The sequence below is a fragment of the Branchiostoma floridae genome, chromosome 1 (assembly GCF_000003815.2).
Source record: "Branchiostoma floridae strain S238N-H82 chromosome 1, Bfl_VNyyK, whole genome shotgun sequence".
Lineage (NCBI taxonomy): Eukaryota > Metazoa > Chordata > Leptocardii > Amphioxiformes > Branchiostomatidae > Branchiostoma > Branchiostoma floridae.
Genome location: NC_049979.1, coordinates 2431725 through 2452389, shown reverse-complemented (window position 1 = coordinate 2452389; position 20665 = coordinate 2431725). Strand labels below are relative to the sequence as shown.

Sequence of the window (20665 nt, the reverse complement as noted above, 5' to 3'; positions counted from 1 at the left end):
TGTCTTTTGACACCTGTTCCGCCATACCCTCCATTGTGGAGAATCCAAATAAATAAATAAATAAATAAATTAAATGACTGTTGTGTTGTCCAGTGCGTCCCAGCTTCACAGGCACGCTGGTGTTCGATGACTACGACCTGGGCCGCCTGGTCGACTACATCGACTGGAAACCCTTCTTCGACGTCTGGCAGCTCAGAGGGAAGTACCCCAACAGGGGCTACCCCAAGATCTTCAAGGACAAGACAGTCGGTAAGGAGCTTACTTTCTTAAAGAAGTGTAGAAGTACCCTAACAGTTAACCTGTATCTGTATAGATGGTATGACTGTCATTAGAATAACACAGCAGCTTCTGTATCTGAATCTGTTTTGCCGATAAATCTGCCCTTCGGCATAACACACCAGCTTCTGTATCTGCATATAGTGGGTACAACCGCCCTTTGGCATAATAAAACACCAGCTTCTGTATCTGTAAGTCCGGTATGATAACCACCCTTCGGCATGACACACCAGCTTCTGTATCTGTATCTAAAATCTGGTATAACCACACTGTGTAACACACAAGCTTCTGTATCTTTAAAATCGGTATAACTGCTCTAAGGCATAACACATCAGCTTCTGTATCTGTATCTGTATAGCCAGTATAACTGCCCTTCAGGGTAACACACCAGCTTCTGTATCTGTATCTATATAGCTGGTATAACCGCTGTTTGACGTAACACACCAGATTCTGTATCTGTATAGCCAGTATAACTGCCCTTCAGCGTAACACACCAGCTTCTGTATCTGTATCTGTATAGCCAGTATAACTGCCCTTCAGCGTAACACACCAGCTTCTGTATCTGTATCTGTATAGCCAGTATAACTGCCCTTCAGCGTAACGCATCAGCCTTTGTATCTGTATCTATATAGCCGGTATAACTGCCCTTCAGCGTAACGCATCAGCCTCTGTATCTGTATCTGTATCTGTAACTGTATAGCCAGCATAATCACCCTTAGGGTTACCACACCAGCGTTTACAGGTTGGTCCATTGATGTCTGTGTTTCCCCTCCCTGCAGGCGGAGAGGCCAGGAAGGTGTTTGATGAGGCTCAGGCCATGCTGAAGAGGATCATGGAGGAGAAGCTGCTGACGGCGCGCGGGCTGCTCGGGTTCTGGCCGGCCTGCAGCGTCGGGGACGACGTCCAGGTGTTCCGGGAGGACAGCATGCCGCGGGAGGGCATCCCGCTCGCAACCTTCTACGGGCTCAGACAGCAGGTGGGTTTGTTTTCTTCTTCAAACAAACAAACAAACAAACAAACATTCTACGGGCTCAGGCAGCAGGTGGGTTTGTTTTCTTCTTCAAACAAACAAACAAACAAACATTCTACGGGCTCAGGCAGCAGGTGGGTTTGTTTTCTTCTTCAAACAAACAAACAAACAAACAAAACCAAGTACAGCATCCCGCTCGCAACCTTCTACGGGCTCAGACAGCAGGTGGGTTTGTCTTCAAACAAACAAGCAAGCAAACAAACAAACATTCAATGGGCTCAGGCAACAGGTGGGTTTGTTTTCCTCTTCAAACAAACAAACAAACAAACATTCTACGGGCTCAGGCAGCAGGTGGGTTTGTCTTCTTCAAACAGACAAATAAACAAACAAACAAGCAAGCAAACAAACAAACATTCAATGGGCTCAGGCAAAAGGTGGGTTTGTTTTCTTCTTCAAACAAACAAACAAACATTCTACGGGCTCAGGCAGCAGGTGGGTTTGTTTTCTTCTTCAAACAAACAAACAAACAAACAAACACAACCAAGTACAGCATGCCGTGAGAGGGCATCCCGCTCGCAACCTTCTATGGGCTCAGGCAGCAGGTGGGTTTGTCTTCAAACAAACAAACAAACAAACATTCTATGGGCTCAGGCAGCAGGTGGGTTTGTCTTCAAACAAACAAACAAACAAACAAACATTCTATGGGCTCAGGCAGCAGGTGGGTTTGTTTTCTTCTTCGAACAAACAAACAAACAAACAAACAAACATTCTATGGACTCAGGGAGCAGACTGGTTTGTCTTTTTCAAACAAACAAACAAACAAACAAACAAACAAACATTCAGTGGGATTAGGCAACAGGTGGGTTCATGTTCCACAAACAAACAAACAAACAAACATTTTCACTCGATGATCTTTAATGTTAATGACAGGAAGACAGCATGCTGCCCGGCATAACACTGGCCATGTTATATGTTCTAAATTATCAGACTCATTTGTCTTAAAGAAAGCAAAGTATCAAGCAAATAATTAAAGATGCAATCATTCTTTAAATCCACTTATATGTCAAGATCCTGCCAAACTTGTGGGTCATTCTATCATCATCCTCCTACGCCCAGTCCCCAATGGCCAACGCCTGTTGGGGCCCTGCTATCTCATGGCATATCATAAGCGGTTACTATGGTCGCCACAAACCAGCTGTCAGCCGATCAGAGAATAGGCATTTCTTGGGCTTTCTGTTTACGCAAGCCATCTCAAAGGCCGCTGGGAAGCTATCAATAAATAATCTTACGTCTTACATAACACCATCCTCCTACGCCCGATCCCCAACGGCTGACTGCCCATATAAGGGTAAGCTCATTAATATCCATAAGCAGGGTGGCAAGGAACAGTCTGAGTGCGTCAGATAGCAGAGCTGACCACAAGAAGTTTCGACACGACTGTGGTCCCTCTGCGTAGGAGAATGTCTATCATGTGCTTTTGTTTCAAACATTCTCCAATGTCCCTGCCCAGGCTGAGAAGGAGCCAGGCGTTACTGACCCTTACCTGTGCCTCTCGGACTGCGTGGCGCCCAAGGAGGCCGGCGTGCGAGACTACTGCGGGCTGTTTGCCGTGTCGGTGTTCGGGGCGGAAGACATGTGCCAGAAGTTCAAGGCCGAGTTCGACGACTACAACATCATCATGGTGAAGGCCCTGGCAGACAGGCTGGCAGAGGTGCGGAGTTTTTTTATGTGTTACCGTTCTACACATTTGCATGCACACTAATATTAAATAAGTCTGTGTTAATGCCATGAGGAGTTTTACTGCCCATGGTACACTCACACACTATCCAGTTTATCATATGTTTGCCAAAGTCCATGTCTTGGTTAGCCGTGCATGAACTTCAGATGCCAGTCTGATGGCACATCTCAAGCTAGTTCTGTCCCGTGGGACGACACCAGACTGAGACTTTCCATATTCCTGCATAGAGCAAGATCATGTTGTAAGAATGCCCAGGCTAAGACTTTCCAGGGGTGTCCAATAGGAAAAAGGAAGGGGGGGGGGGCAATCAACTGATTTGGAGAAGGACAAAGGAGCATATATATATATATATAACCTTGCAGAGCTGGATTGCGGATGGGAGTGGGTGCGATAGATTGAAAAATGATACTGGTGTCTGCCCCTCTGCTACACACTGACAAGCGACGTTGATGATGGACTATATTTTGTACTATCTGATAGTACATCCCTATCTTTCTATTATTTAGCCTAGTATGTTTTGCCATTGTCACCAACGTTCTCCTCCGCTGTCTGCAGGCATTTGCGGAGGAGCTGCACGAGCGAGTGCGGAGAGAGTTCTGGGGTTACTCACCTGAGGAGCACCTGGACACCAGCGACCTGCACAGGGTCAGATACGAGGTCGGTAGGAGGCAGTCTCCACACAGATGCATTGTTCCCGCTTATTCTGTTGCCTTTTCTGTTTTTCTGGCTATCTCTCTCTCTCTCTAGCATGCTTTCTTGGTTGAAGAGTTAAAATGTTGCATTACTAAGACAGCTAGCTAAATGTTCAAAGATGATAATTGCTGTAGAAAATGTCAGACAGTCGTTCAGCTATAGAGCTCACGGATATGTCAGTCAAACTTTATTTCTTTGGCATGACACTAGATTCATAGCTCTTCAGTGAGCTAAACTTCATCGAGATGTCTTTCAATTTTCCTCTTTGAGGTTAACTGGACCCCTTTCCCTTTTACCCCCAGGGTATCCGTCCAGCGCCGGGCTACCCCTCCCTCCACATTGGTGGAACTTGAGTCATTTGGCATGGTGCCGGATTCATAGCTCTTTAGTGAGCTAAACTTCATCGAGATGTCTTTCAATTTTCCTCTTTGAGGTTAACTGGACCCTTTCCCCTTTACCCCCAGGGTATCCGTCCAGCGCCGGGCTACCCCTCCCAGCCCGACCACACGGAGAAGCTGACCATGTGGGAGCTGGCCGACATCCAGAACGCCACCGGCATCGTGCTGACGGAGTCCCTCGCCATGGACCCTGCCGCCTCCGTGTCCGGCCTCTACTTCGCACATCCCAAGGCGGTATACTTTGCCGTGGGCAAGATCGGGAAGGATCAGGTCAGTTTTGTTTTTTTAGTCGTATTGGGCAACTATTTGGTTCAAGTTCAGCAATATTACTGTAATTCCTGATTTTTTTCAATGTACTGTTATGTTCACGGTTTTCACGGTGACGACTGTAACGTGAACTTATCATTACTGATAACAAATAATTCACAGACTTTTTAAATGTGCACTTGCTGTGACAGTGAACATTTAGTTCCGAGAACAAGTTAAATTTTCTCAGACCGTGAAAGTTTGGTACCGAGAAGACAAAGTGAATTACAGTAATATTTTGAATTCCCAGAATTATTGTAGAGTGGAATTTGTTATCACCAAGCACAGTAGAAGCATCTTCTCTTGATAGGTTTATAGAACGCTTGCAGATAGATGTGCAAAAGTTAGGTGTAACGGGTTGTTCAGCGTTATTAACTAGCTGCTGCTATGCTGCGTACCTGCGAAGCTGGTGTGTTACGCCGAAGGGCGGTTATACCGGCTATACAGATACAGATACAGAAGCTGGTGTGTTACGCCGAAGGGCAGTTATACTAGCTATATAGATACAGATACAGAAGCTGGTGTGTTACACCGAAGAGCAGTTATACCGGCTATATAGATACAGATACAGAAGCTGGTGTTATACACCGAAGGGCAGTTATACCGGCTAATAGTATATAGATACAGATACAGAAGCTGGTGTGTTACGCCGAAGGGCAGTTGTACAGGCCATATAGATACAGATACAGATGCAGACAGAAACAAAATTCTTTGAGGCAGCCTCTTTGGGCAACCAGATTCTGGTTGAGGCAGCCTCTCAGGGCATCATATGCTAGATGAAAGACTTGGCGAGTTTAATCTTCAAGCAGATGTGTTGACCATGTCCTCATCAGTCCTTTCTCTGTTTCGGCAGGTTGAAGATTACGCCAGAAGAAAGAAAATGGACGTGTCGACTGTGGAGAGGTGGCTGGGACCCAATCTATCCTACGAGACAGACTAACACACACCTGGTACAAGCAGGGTTCTAGCCAGCTCGACATTTTTTTCCGTCAGCCAATTCCCATTGTCGCGTAAACACTATTCCAGGAGTTAGAGAGACTGAACTGAGACCTTGAAAAATGGGTTTGAATGAGATTATCGTTTGCGAAAGGACACCGACACACATTGTCAACAATCATAACAATAGCAAAACAAACAGTGTGTGGCTTTTACGGCTGTGGACGGTGTCCCCAAGCAGCCTGTAGCTTCCACCTACATGTAGGAGCTTTTATCAGATTTTTGTCCGTCAAATAAAGTTGACGGATTGGTTTAAAAATTTTTCCGTCACACGCAGCAAATTTCCGTCAATTGACGGAAAAACAGACGCTGGCTAGAGCCCTGGGTACAAGCATGGGACTCTTCAGGAGATCTCCTGGCACATGGATGGAGGAAGAACAGCTGCAATTGATCATCATTTGTAGCCTCTGTGGAAGCAGTTTAAATCCTGCATGCTGGCATGATGAATGAAGAAACCATTGTATTATTTCCACCAATGTTTTAGTGACCGTCTGTCACCTTGGTCAGGGCAATTCTGACTGGTTCAAATTGCACTGCATCTGGTGTTGCTATGTTAAATATTTACATACATACTGTGCTTTACTTTAGGTCTGTGTCTTTGTGTGCCTTGTATCTGTAGGAGCCGACTAGTAGTATTGAGGCTTTTTGTGCCGGTGTGTCCTGTGACATCCTGAGGATGTGTCCAAAGACCACCTCGTCACCAAAACTAGTAATTAATGTTGATGGAATGAAACAACAATTGTCTCTTCATTCAGTGACTTACCACGGCACCTGATGATACCAAACTATTCACGGATGCTGGCATGACATCTCATCTTTTTATTACAAAGTTTATGTTGTTTGTCTATGATAGTATGAAGGATTTGGAAGGTCCACCTTCACTTTGCCATTTGCTCTATTCAATCACTCTGTTATACAGAGGAATTATGAAATGTGTACAAAATTGAATGAAAAGCTGTAAAATGTGCTTATTTGGTTATGAAAAGAGAAAAAGATTTGTCAAAAAATGGATAGAAATAAGACTGCAATGAAACTACATGTATAAGTGTAGGGTAAAGTGGAATTTGTTGATTTGGTTAGTTTGCTGTGTGTTGTAAAGAAACATGCTGCTATACAGCAAAGGGAATATGCATTGGCACATAAATGGTAATTTCCAAGCAGATGTTGGGTTGGAAGATTGAGACAGTTTCTGGCTGTTTTTCTCCAACAGGTCTGTAAAAGTAGGCCAGCAAGGAAAACATTACAATCTTCAATCCCAACATCTGCTTGGAGAATACAGAAATGACAGTGTGGTGGGGTTTTACATGTACATTCGGTGCAAGTCAAGTGTTGAACAATACACATGTGAAACATGTGTTTGAAACTATTTATGTTCTGGTGAATGCAATAAAAGGGGGATCAGAAACTATGAATAGATATTTGTTATGTTTTATCAATGAGTGATCCATACCAAAAGCATATTCAGACTGCTTTATCTGCTTACAACTTAAGAGAAATAGCGCAAAGGTGCCTCCATGAACAAACTCCAATGTACCTCCGCAGTACCTCCAGAGTACCTGCTCAGTGAGATAGGCCCTTAACAACTCATGCCCCTGTTGTAGACTAGAGAATCTGAGATGGGAACTTCTCCCTATCACCCAAACTAGGGTGCCTATCACGAGCGCCTTGGCCAGGAGCATGGCTGGGGACACATGGCAGTCGCTCATCGCGTCGCCGCTCTTAAGGGCTCTTAAAAGAACCTCTCCCCATTGCAGTGCATTGAGCGGCGTTCTTTTACTCCTATTTTTTATATGCCAAGGAGGTGCCGCCGAATTTTATCACCAAGACATGCCCGTCGGCCGTCCGCGTCGACCTGGCGCGAAAGACCCGGCCTCTGCAGCCGTCTGAGCGACTGAGGCGGTGATATCGGGTGTTCACCTGTCCAGGCCTATGACGTCATCGTGGCCTCGGAACCAGGGGAATGTATAATCGCATCATATGGCTAGAAAGAGACATCTATCACCCAAACTAGGGTGCCTATCACGAGCGCCTTGGCCAGGAGCATGGCTGGGGACACATGGCAGTCGCTCATCGCGTCGCCGCTCTTAAGGGCTCTTAAAAGAACCTCTCCCCATTGCAGTGCATTGAGCGGCGTTCTTTTACTCCTATTTTTTATATGCCAAGGAGGTGCCGCCGAATTTTACCACCAAGACATGCCCGTCGGCCGTCCGCGTCGACCTGGCGCGAAAGACCCGGCCTCTGCAGCCGTCTGAGCGACTGAGGCGGTGATATCGGGTGTTCACCTGTCCAGGCCTATGACGTCATCGTGGCCTCGGAACCAGGGGAATGTATAATCGCATCATATGGCTAGAAAGAGACATCTATCACCCAAACTAGGGTGCCTATCACGAGCGCCTTGGCCAGGAGCATGGCTGGGGACACATGGCAGTCGCTCATCGCGTCGCCGCTCTTAAGGGCTCTTAAAAGAACCTCTCCCCATTGCAGTGCATTGAGCGGCGTTCTTTTACTCCTATTTTTTATATGCCAAGGAGGTGCCGCCGAATTTTATCACCAAGACATGCCCGTCGGCCGTCCGCGTCGACCTGGCGCGAAAGACCCGGCCTCTGCAGCCGTCTGAGCGACTGAGGCGGTGATATCGGGTGTTCACCTGTCCAGGCCTATGACGTCATCGTGGCCTCGGAACCAGGGGAATGTATAATCGCATCATATGGCTAGAAAGAGACATCTATCACCCAAACTAGGGTGCCTATCACGAGCGCCTTGGCCAGGAGCATGGCTGGGGACACATGGCAGTCGCTCATCGCGTCGCCGCTCTTAAGGGCTCTTAAAAGAACCTCTCCCCATTGCAGTGCATTGAGCGGCGTTCTTTTACTCCTATTTTTTATATGCCAAGGAGGTGCCGCCGAATTTACCACCAAGACATGCCCGTCGGCCGTCCGCGTCGACCTGGCGCGAAAGACCCGGCCTCTGCAGCCGTCTGAGCGACTGAGGCGGTGATATCGGGTGTTCACCTGTCCAGGCCTATGACGTCATCGTGGCCTCGGAACCAGGGGAATGTATAATCGCAACATATGGCTAGAAAGAGACATCTATCACCCAAACTAGGGTGCCTATCACGAGCGCCTTGGCCAGGAGCATGGCTGGGGACACATGGCAGTCGCTCATCGCGTCGCCGCTCTTAAGGGCTCTTAAAAGAACCTCTCCCCATTGCAGTGCATTGAGCGGCGTTCTTTTACTCCTATTTTTTATATGCCAAGGAGGTGCCGCCGAATTTTACCACCAAGACATGCCCGTCGGCCGTCCGCGTCGACCTGGCGCGAAAGACCCGGCCTCTGCAGCCGTCTGAGCGACTGAGGCGGTAATATCGGGTGTTCACCTGTCCAGGCCTATGACGTCATCGTGGCCTCGGAACCAGGGGAATGTATAATCGCAACATATGGCTAGAAAGAGACATCTATCACCCAAACTAGGGTGCCTATCACGAGCGCCTTGGCCAGGAGCATGGCTGGGGACACATGGCAGTCGCTCATCGCGTCTCCGCTCTTAAGGGCTCTTAAAAGAACCTCTCCCCATTGCAGTGCATTGAGCGGCGTTCTTTTACTCCTATTTTTTATATGCCAAGGAGGTGCCGCCGAATTTTATCACCAAGACATGCCCGTCGGCCGTCCGCGTCGACCTGGCGCGAAAGACCCGGCCTCTGCAGCCGTCTGAGCGACTGAGGCGGTGATATCGGGTGTTCACCTGTCCAGGCCTATGACGTCATCGTGGCCTCGGAACCAGGGGAATGTATAATCGCATCATATGGCTAGAAAGAGACATCTATCACCCAAACTAGGGTGCCTATCACGAGCGCCTTGGCCAGGAGCATGGCTGGGGACACATGGCAGTCGCTCATCGCGTCGCCGCTCTTAAGGGCTCTTAAAAGAACCTCTCCCCATTGCAGTGCATTGAGCGGCGTTCTTTTACTCCTATTTTTTATATGCCAAGGAGGTGCCGCCGAATTTTATCACCAAGACATGCCCGTCGGCCGTCCGCGTCGACCTGGCGCGAAAGACCCGGCCTCTGCAGCCGTCTGAGCGACTGAGGCGGTGATATCGGGTGTTCACCTGTCCAGGCCTATGACGTCATCGTGGCCTCGGAACCAGGGGAATGTATAATCGCATCATATGGCTAGAAAGAGACATCTATCACCCAAACTAGGGTGCCTATCACGAGCGCCTTGGCCAGGAGCATGGCTGGGGACACATGGCAGTCGCTCATCGCGTCGCCGCTCTTAAGGGCTCTTAAAAGAACCTCTCCCCATTGCAGTGCATTGAGCGGCGTTCTTTTACTCCTATTTTTTATATGCCAAGGAGGTGCCGCCGAATTTTACCACCAAGACATGCCCGTCGGCCGTCCGCGTCGACCTGGCGCGAAAGACCCGGCCTCTGCAGCCGTCTGAGCGACTGAGGCGGTGATATCGGGTGTTCACCTGTCCAGGCCTATGACGTCATCGTGGCCTCGGAACCAGGGGAATGTATAATCGCAACATATGGCTAGAAAGAGACATCTATCACCCAAACTAGGGTGCCTATCACGAGCGCCTTGGCCAGGAGCATGGCTGGGGACACATGGCAGTCGCTCATCGCGTCGCCGCTCTTAAGGGCTCTTAAAAGAACCTCTCCCCATTGCAGTGCATTGAGCGGCGTTCTTTTACTCCTAATTTTTATAGAAAAAAATTGATGAGACCTTGCCAGCCGGGGTCCACCCGGAAAGTAGTTCGCTCCGGCGTTTTATACACTAAATAGTTCATACAGTCGCTTATTTGCATTACCAGAAGCGAACATATAATAAGAGCGAACTACTACCCGGATGGTACTCAGGCTAATACTATGCGGGGGTGATGTGGACATTTGATTCAACCGACTCACCGAGACGATCGGCTGTAAAGGTCACGCGTATTGATACAATGAATGGGCGAACACCACATATCTCTCACATGTGGTCTGAAAGTCGACTCACAATACTACCATATAGCAAAGTTCATGCCTCGCTGTATTTCACGTGACAGTGTTTACGTACGCTTCAAGATTTCGGTCGGACTTCTTTATTACCCTTGCGTCACAGACCACGGGGGTCGCGTAGAAACACTGTGTTCTTCGGCCTTCATGCGAAAATGCACATTATCTGGGTAATCAGGCGATAAGGCCGCTTTACCAGGAAGTACTCGGCCGATATATCGGGAAAGTTTTCGGTGCCTAAACCCAAACTAAGGCCACAGCAAGTAAATATATGGATGACATCAGCGCGTGCATTAATTTTCGCCTGTTTTCAGGAAAAAAACAAGATTTTTTTCTGCTGTAGGGCTGGTCAACACGACGATAAAGTACCAAAATGAGCAGATATATTGTCATTATTGTGTTGTAGGTAAATGATTGTACTTCTAGAAGTGACACTTGCGAGGTACCCAGGACTGTAGTTGTAGAAATGAAACTCATCGGATAGTGAAAGTGACACCAATATGGAAGCCATGAGTGTGGTTACCAACTTTGTTGGTGATGCCAGTCTACCACACTAGTGCCACTTTTACCACACCAGTACATGTCTTAAATACAGGAATGAATGCCTTATTGGCTCTCATACCATGTAAGCTTTATTAATTAATTCTTGTTACAACATCCATCACAACTTTATGGTGCCTATTTTTGAAAATGTAGCCATCTTGTCTTTTTTTTTTCACACCGATCTTGTTTTTTCGCCCTATCGCACTATTTTTGCAGTCTGCAGAGGATGTCATCCATAAAATTTACCTGCTGTGGCCTAATGCAAAAACCTATGATATGCTTTTTATTTTCTTAGATTACCAATTTTAATACTATGCATAGCATCCCTGGTCAATATCAGAATTTCATGCCTAACAGGAGATCTGCTCCATAGGGCCTATATTTTAGGGGGCACATTGTCGGGGCATGGCAGTGTCGGGGGGTGCCCACCCCCTTGAAATAAAAAAAGGGCGATATAAGAAGCTACCCGTGTACGAAAGAACTTGTAAATACTGTACGTAGATATGGTAGAAGACGAAACATATTCTATTTCAAACTGTCCCTTCTATGATCAAGAGAGAAAAGAGCTCTTAAAAGAAGCCACCAAAGTCTATCCTAATCATTCTCCACGTTTACAGACAAAAAGAAAACTACTTTCCTTTTAACGTCGCAAAACCCACGCATTACCGAAAAAGTGGGATCTTTCGTCTTCCACTGTCTCAGAAAAAGAAGTCAAAAAGTTACATCTTTAACTAGTTTAAATTAGATTAGAGTAGTCGCTTACTATACTGTTTACCTATATACCTATATACCTACCTACCTACCTAGTCCCTTGACCTCCAGGTCGTTGGGGGGGGGGGGGGCAAGGTAGACATGAAGACAGAGAATTGTAGATATATAGAAGATGGTGAATGAACATAGGCCTAGACAACGGACGTGTGGAATATAGTATTACATTCTCCAATGCACACTTTACAAAATTAGATAGTATTAATCATTTTCACCTGAGTAAAGGGGGGAAAGAAGTGAAATGGGAGCTTTTCCCTAGGGCTCGAGATTAGTTACATGGTAGGATTCGAATTCGGGACCTGTAGGTCCTTTGAGAAACACACTGTCGTCATGCGACGCGATAGTAAATATCAATGAATAAATATGCAAATCATGACCTCTACAAAATGATCATCATATTGCAAAATAAAATTTTATAAAACCTTGGGGGTGAATTAACGAATATCAATTCTAGTGACATAACTTAAGGATGTGAATACAATCAGACACGTTTGATAATGACAAGTAAATTGTGTTCAATTTTCTAATAAATTTGTTGTACAATAGAGTCCATTCCAAGACACCATGACGGTTTTTAGGCGATATTTATAATTAGTCTGAATTATTTTGAATAAAAGAATATCTGAGCCACAATAATTAAATCATTTTCAAAAAATTGACTAAGAAAATACTCATTTATTTGAATTTCTTGAATATATTAGAAACATTTTGAAAGTAACTGTACAAAAATATCTTTATTTAGAATAATTGTGACGCCTCTCTGTGATTATTTCACATTTACAAATATTTGCAAAAAATGGTAAACCTGGCCAAATGGTTAAATTAGTTTATTGCCCCCATAAAAGTAAGCCCTATTGTTGCATCTGTCTATTTTTAGATTTCACTGCTGGGCACTGGTGGATCCTTTGTGGTGGGCCATTGTTGCATGGCACCCAACCATACTTTGCAAGGATGTGTGAATTGCTATCTTCCCAGCCCACCGAACCATTTACAAAAAATGGTAGAACATGGTAAATAATAGTAGAATGCTGTTATCATTATTTAGAAACCATTAGAAGTATCCGATTCCACACCATGAATATTTCCAAAGTTTTTCAGGACCAGGGAAATATTTATAAAGTTGAAACAGTGTTAAAAATATTTCTGAATCATCAAATGTCCTAGACATATAATCACAAAACTTTAAAATCAATTCTAAACAATGACAATTTTTAATAAACCATTTTACAATGGATCTGCAACAATCTAATGCTCAAATAGAGTCTGATTGATTGTCAAAATCTTTTTTACGAAGATACTTTTGCAGAACACAACTGCAGCATACAACCATCCTAAACACTATTCATGTTATAGCGTATATATATGTATATTTTTTTTTACATTATATGTATTGTTATTTTCATGCCAACTGTCTTATAATAAGGAGAGTCGATACAGATAAACCTCTATGTAAGTCTCACCTGGCCATTAATATACAGTCAAATCTGTAATATTGACAACCTCTACATAAATACCACCTGGCCAAAGATTAACAGGTTTACCTGTACTAGTGACCACCTCTACATAAATACCACCTGGCCATTGATAAACAGGTTTACCTGTACTAGTGACCACCTCTACATAAGGACCACCTGGCCATTGATAAACAGGTTTACCTGTACTAGTGACCACCTCTACATAAGGATCACCTGGCCATTGATAAACAGGTTTACCTGTACTAGTGACCACATCTACATAAGGACCACCTGGCCATTGATATACAGGTTTACCTGTACTAGTGACCACCTCTACATAAGGACCACCTGGCCACTGATATACAGTCAAACCTGTACAAGTGACCATCTCTACATAAGGACCACCTGGCCATTGATATACAGTCAAACCTGTACTAGTGACCACCTCTACATAAGGACCACCTGGCCATTGATATACAGTCAAACCTGCAAAAGTGATCACCTCTACATAAGGACCACCTAGTCATTCAATTGCCGTCATAATTTTGCTAATCACCATCTCTTCTTCTACGTAAAGAACACCTAGCCATTTATATATATATAGTCATACTTACACTTTACATTCTACAATGTAATTCGCTCAATTTCTATGGACATCACTTTCTTGCAAAATAATATTTTGCCCAAAATTTCACAACAACAATGGTTGAATGAATGAAAGCATTCAATTTCACAACACTTGGTAGATCCTTGAGCAAGTGGAGAGTCACTCATATACATGACAGTAACGGAAAGTTTCTAGTGCTACAAACATGCCAATCAATGCTAAATGCAAAATGAAAAGTTTCTCAAGGAACTGGGTACGTTTTGCAACGGCCATGTGTTCCAGGAAGTATCTGCTTTCTTTCGGCTTTGAAAAAAAAACAACAACAACAGAATTGTGACCAAAGCCCGCATCTAACCACAAATGCGAATGCGGTAAAGAATTCTAAGATTGTTCAATAAACAAAACATTTAAGACAAAGTTTTGGCTAATAAGTCCGTTAGTTCCTGTTGTTTGCGTCATGATTACTGAGGCCATTAACTCAAGCAACGGGAGCCGAATGACTCAAGTGACAGCGGATGTCTTAAATATGTAAACATCTAGCTATTTATAGATTTTATCAAGGTGCTTGGGCAGCTTTAATTTTGTATTGAATGTGTCATTTCTGACTTGAGAGCCATCATAGTTCATAACAACTATCAACATTTGTGGGGAATTTTAATGAACAAAAAGCAATATCTAACATTCATGAACAAGTAAACAGATCTATGGCTGGCGTGTACCGTGCTGGTATAAAATGATAAGAAAATGTTGCTTGGAAATGTTCAATACTTCAAAACAGTTAACACTTTGCATTCAAGTACAATTCCACAGCAATGTAACATGATGGATACAATACATCCATAGATAGTAATTACTACTGTAACAGTACTCAGATCATCATGTTACAGATGGAACTTTTTCATAGAGAAGTTATTGTCCTTGGACATTTGAATGCGAACTAAAGTTACATGAATGTGTAAACCGTTAGGTTAGACATCCAGGTAATAAGATACACCAAAAAGTAGTTACTCAAGCAACTTCATATGGTTTTGGAAACGGTCAGACGTTTCAGATAGAATCTACTATCCTTCGTCAGTGACACAGGAATGATGATTGACCTTCAGGTTGCTATTCAAGTTCGTTATTTTCATAGACGTATTTGCAGGTTGTCATGAGCCCCTGTTGACTGCTCAAACCTGGCATCAACACAGTTACTGCGTGGTGGGACTGGGGGAAGTTTGTCTTTAGGAGGTTTATTTTTGGTAACTGTTCCGAGGGACATGGCAAACTGCTTTAGACCTGCACCTTTCTTTTTGGGGTGCTTTTGTAGTGTATGTACATGTACATGTACATGAGGTCGTTAAACTGCTGGCAGGACGTTGGTACCTTTAAGAGGTTGGGGAAGAGGGGGAGGCTCATCTTTAGTGGCATTGTTTCTGATAACTGGTCCATGGACCTCGTTGTCAGCAAATCGCCCTAGACCTGTACTTGTAGGTTGGGGGCTCTTTGGTGCTGCGTCTACATCTTGAGGCTGTGAGACAGCGCCTTCACGGGCTGGGGGCAGAGGTGGAGGCTCTTCTTTAACAGTTATGTTTTTATTCTCGGTAACATTGGTCTTCTCCTTGGCAAATTTCCATAGACCTGTACCTTTCGGTTTGGGACTCTTTTGTGGTGCGTCTACATCTTCATACGGGTGGGGCTCTGAGACTGGTGGCATGGTTACAGCGCCTTCACGGGGTGGGGGCAGAGGCGGAGGCTCATTTTTAACAGTTATGTTTTTATTCTCTGTAACATTGGTCGTCTCCTTGGCAAATTTCTTTAGACCTGTACCTATCGGTTTGGGGCTCTTTGTTGGTGCGTCTATATCTTCATACGGGTGGGGCTCTGAGACTGGTGGCGTGGTCATAGTGCCGTCACGGGGTGGGGGCAGAGGGGGAGGCTCATTTTTAACATTGATGTTTTTATTATCTGTAACATTGGACTTGTGCTTAGCAAATTTCCATAGACCTGTACCTTTCGGTTTGGGGCTCTTTGTTGGTGCGTCTATATCTTCATACGGGTGGGGCTCTGAGACTGGTGGCATGGTCATAGTGCCGTCACGGGGCGGGGGCAGAGGGGGAGGCTCATTTTTAACATTGATGTTTTTATTCTCTGTAACATTGGTCTTATTCTTAGCAAATCTCCTTAGACCTGTACCTTTCGGTTTGGAACTCCTTCGTGGTGCGTCTACATCTTCATACGTGTGGTGCTGTGAAACAGCATGCAGGGCATCATCAACTCTACGGGATGGGGGAAGAGGGGGAGGATCTTCTGTAGTGGATTTGGTCTTGTTGGCCTTTCCAAGAGCCTCGTTCTCAGCAGACGGCGAAATATCTGTACCTTTGGGGCTCTTTAGTAGCGAATCAACGTCTTCGTATACGTGAGGTTTACCTGGACCTGCACCATCGCTTGTTGCGTTGTTTGGTGGTGACCCTACACTTGGGTACAGAAGATTTTGCTGTGACAGAGATGCTAGATTTCTAACATAAAAGGATTGACTTGTATTCTGAGCCTGGGTCTGTCCTGTATGATCATGACCGCTGATTGTTGCAGTAGCCGTGGTGTTTATGTGGGATAGGCCTGCAGCTTGGTACAGCTCTGCAGCAGACCCTGTGTTATTTGGTGGATTACTGTCAGGGAGAGCCTGATGCCCTGCCTGACCTGGACCACTGGCTGTTACTGCAAGTGTGTTGCTTGTGTAGGATTCTATGATAGTCTGAGACTGACCCTGCTCTGTCTGATAATGACCACTGGTGGATGTTGAGTCCTTTGGTTGTGTTTCTTTACCCCCGTACACAGGACTTGGCTTTAAGGCCGCTACATGTAGTAAATCGTCTTGTGTTAGATTTCCAACCTTCCGAGTGTCAGTCTGAGACTGGCCTTGCCCTGTCTGACCATGACAACTGGTAGATGTTGAGTCCTTTGGTTGTGTTTCTACACCCCCGTGCACAGGACGCCTGGTCCTCCTGTCGCACCAGATCGTGAGTCCAATCAGGACAATGCCGAACCCTGTACCACAGATAAAGCCGATAAGAACAGATAGGCGGATTGCAAAGTGTGTAGGTAGTGGTGCTGTTGTTATTAACCGTATGACAGGTGTGGGGCCTACGGGATGTGCTATCGGGCTAGTATTGCTGTCTGGGATGCCAAAGGAAGAAGATGTTGACACTGTAGATGAGATGAATGCATATGAGACATGGATGGTTCCTACAGGATGTGCTATTAGGCTAGTGTTGCTTTTGGTGGTGTTGCCAAATGATGAAGATGTTGACACAACAAATGGGGCATGGAGATCAGCAGGCAGTGTCGATATGGTGGTCTCGTGACAGATCAGGTCTTCTGGACTAATATTTTTTAGCTTTTTTGTAGCGAAGTTGGCAGGTTGATCACAAGTTATCTGGTTTTCGAAACGAGCAGACCCAGTCATTTTCAGTCTGAACGGAACCATCGCACAGTCGCACCGCCAGGGGTTATAAATTTCTACATTGGGGATTGCTGACAGCATGTCGTGAGCAGACGCGGGGAGTACAGATATCTGGTTATCACTTAGCATCAACCATTTGAGTGAATGAGTAAATATATCTGTCTGGATAGAACTTATTTGGTTATTATCCAGGCCCAATACTTGAAGCTTAGGATTAGTGAATGTATTTGGCTGGATAGAAGTTATCTTGTTATTGGACAGGTTCAGGTCACAGAGTTCGGGCAAAGTAGTGAACGTACCTGGCTGGATAGAATTAATCTGGTTATCCTGCAGGTTCAACTGTTTAAGCTTCTGTAAATTCTTGAAAGCACCTGGCTGGATAGAAGTTATCTGGTTATGACTCAGGCCCAACTTGATGAGCTTCTGTAGGTTAGTGAATGTACCTGACTGGATGTTATCTATCTGGTTGTTATTTAGAAACAAGAATCGGAGCTTGGGTAAATTTGAGAATTCTCCAGTTCTGAGGCGTTTTATGTCGTTTGAAACTAGGCTCACCTTCCGTAGCAAAGAATGATTTGAAAAGGTCCCAGGCTCAATGTTAGTTATCCCGTTTTTGTAAAGGTTCAAACAAACAAGCAGGGGTAGATTTGGGATTGAACATGAATGAATGCTGGGTATCTGATTATTTTTCAAATTCAAGAAAGTTTTGGGGATGCCCTTGGGGGCACTGGTGCGACCCCGCCTGCTGGTGCAGTAGCAGCAAGAAGGTTCTGCTGGGTTAAGCCGTCTGTTGCAGAGGGAGGATGTTGCGTCTGGTAATTCGGGCTCCTTCAGGATGATGAGAAGGAAAATCAACATGTGTCTCAGCCTCTTCTCCATCCTGCCACCTAAAGAGAAAGAGCAGGAATTAATCCACGCGACTGAACCATAACTTTGAAGTTCATCTGTGCTGGTAGAAGTTATTACGGAACAAGTTGAACTGTAATTTCCAACACAAAAAAAATGAACTTACCCAAATTTTCGGCTGATAAGCTCAGTCAAGAAATGAACAATCAGCTCGCATGCTGCTGTGACGTCGCGTGATGCGGATAGAACACGTGACTCGGTACCGATGAGCAGTGGATCATAAATTGCTGATCAGTCGAAAATTTGAGTGAGGCTAACTTTTTGTGTTGGAAATTACAGAACGACTGAACCATTGTAGCACGGCACGCAGATGCCTCTGGTCAGTGTCGTTGGAAGTTTCACAACATACAAAAATATACACACTTTCCGGATAGCACCCAAGTAGTGAGTGTATATGGCATATCTGTATAACCCCATTTACAATGTAGATCTGATGTAATGAATTCGAAGGAAGACAGACAGAAACAAGAGTTTACTTGCATACCTACATGAAATATTTTTATTATGTAAATGTCTTTCACATCTGCATACTTTATGCTTGGTTATTTACACCTTTAGCTAACTTACACAGGTCACAATATTGACAATCCAAACATCCTTCTTATGTTCCGTTATGCTCCTTGGTTTAGACAAAACTTCCCCTGCAATACCAGAGCAAGCCACTGGGGGGCCCAAACATACGTTCTTCCTTACATCACAAGTAACCAAAAAATTAAGACCATAGCATGTCCAGGTCAAAATATACAAAAAATCGAAGATCTGATGCAGTACCAAGGTCACACACCAGGGGTCCAAAATTGACCTTGACCTTCGTATTCCCAACACCTACCCACATACCAAATATCACTACAATCCATCTTGAGGTTCTAAAGTTATGATGACCAGAAATATGCTGAAACACAAACTGACACACCGACACACACACAGACACACCAGAAACAAAGGCCTCCGGCTCCTTCTTTCAGAAAGAGAATGGATGAAAGAAAGAAAGAAAGAAAGAAAGAAAGAAAGAAAGAAAGAAAGAAAGAAAGAAAGAAAGAAAGAAAGAAAGAAAGAAAGAAAGAAAGAAAGAAAGAAAGAAAGAAAGAAAGAAAGAAAGAAAAAGGAATCTTCATTAGTGTTAGAAATGCAAATAACACTCTTCCTGGAAAAATCCTCAAAAAGAATTGTGCGGCTATGCACAACCAAGGTCTTATGTTTAGCACATGTTCCATTGACCATCTGTCACGAACCACATGGCCATCCTTACTGATTCTACAGGTAGGTGTTGTTGCTGCAGTGTGGAGAATCCGGTCCCACACGTGACTGAGTCAGTATTGCCCTGAGGAAGGTGACAGTCAGTCACCGAAACTTTGGCTAGTTATAAACTATAAAGTCGCTAGTTATAATTATAAAGTTGCAAATAAATCATGCAAATACTTCGTTGTGTACAAAGAACTTTGCTATCCTGTGATTTTCAGTTATTCCACAGGGTTAGTCCACAGCATATTGTCCATTCTGCCCAAACGAGATCGACGATGAACGACACTTTGTCATGGATTGTTCTCGATATGATAATAAACGCACAGAGCTATTCACTTTACTTTCCGCTTGCTATAAAGAATTTGCTACTCTCTGTTTGATAGATAAACTCAACTACTTTCTGGGAGGCGATAATCCTCATTGTGTACAAGTAGGCAAATATATCCAAGAATGTTATAAACCAATAGTGTAAATGACATGCTAGACCCTATTTGTTGATGTATTCATACCTATAGATATCCATATATATGTGTTTAGTTGTACTGTAAGTAGTTTTTAAACATGTAGACCTTAAGAAAGTCGCTGTACTTTTGTCGTGTCAATAAAGATTATTATATAACTCGAGAAATTGTGGATGGTGATTTCTTGTTGGTGTGTGGCGGTTGTGGAAAGAAAGACCAGGTTCGAAAACGGTTTACCTGGCGTTTTCCTACAGTACTGCAGTGAAATTGTATTTTTTTGCGCTTGTTTATGGATAGCATAACTCGAGAAGCTGCTGCGGTATCTTCACGATATTTGGTAGGTGTGAAAAAGAAAGTCAAGTTCGAAAATGGTTGATCTGGATTTTTCTCACTGTGCTGCAGCGAGCTTCGTATGTAAGCGCGTTTGGCTGTGAACAACATGATTCGAGATGTTGCTGTTGGGTTTCCATGATATTTGGTAGAGGGGTAGGGGTGGCAAAAAGGAAGGTCAATGTATTAATGGGCCTCCTAGCAGCGAGTTGCAGTTCTGCAACGGCGCTTTCATGTTATAGGTCAAATTTTCAAATAGTTTTAGAATATTTCAGTTTTGGCGCCAAAAGTCTTCAATACATACCTTTAACATAAAGTCATTACTATGTAACTTTCAGATTGACACTTCATCTTATCTTTAAACCATTAATGATTTCACATTAAACAAAGTAAACAATAAACAATATACGAGATTGTTGTTATGGTGTGGGTTGAAATTACACATGTGATATTTTCAGTCTAATTTGTCCATGCACATTTAGTAAAATTCCATGCCAAGCCTGAAGTCACCGAAGACCATGTTATCAAAATAACA

General features: G+C 44.3%; 1 protein-coding gene across 1 annotated transcript in view; it reads left to right on the top strand.

The window, feature by feature from the left end:
• Positions 1-6786, top strand: part of LOC118409628 (methionine synthase-like) — a 31498-nt gene extending 24712 nt beyond the window's left edge. The window contains exons 26-31 of the mRNA XM_035810785.1: positions 94-257; positions 1064-1252; positions 2757-2957; positions 3540-3641; positions 4142-4345; positions 5235-6786. Coding sequence (XP_035666678.1) covers positions 94-257; positions 1064-1252; positions 2757-2957; positions 3540-3641; positions 4142-4345; positions 5235-5321 — 947 coding nt within the window. The 3' untranslated portion in view covers positions 5322-6786. The remainder of the gene's footprint in view (positions 1-93; positions 258-1063; positions 1253-2756; positions 2958-3539; positions 3642-4141; positions 4346-5234) is intronic.
• Positions 6787-20665: the final 13879 nt, after the last annotated feature.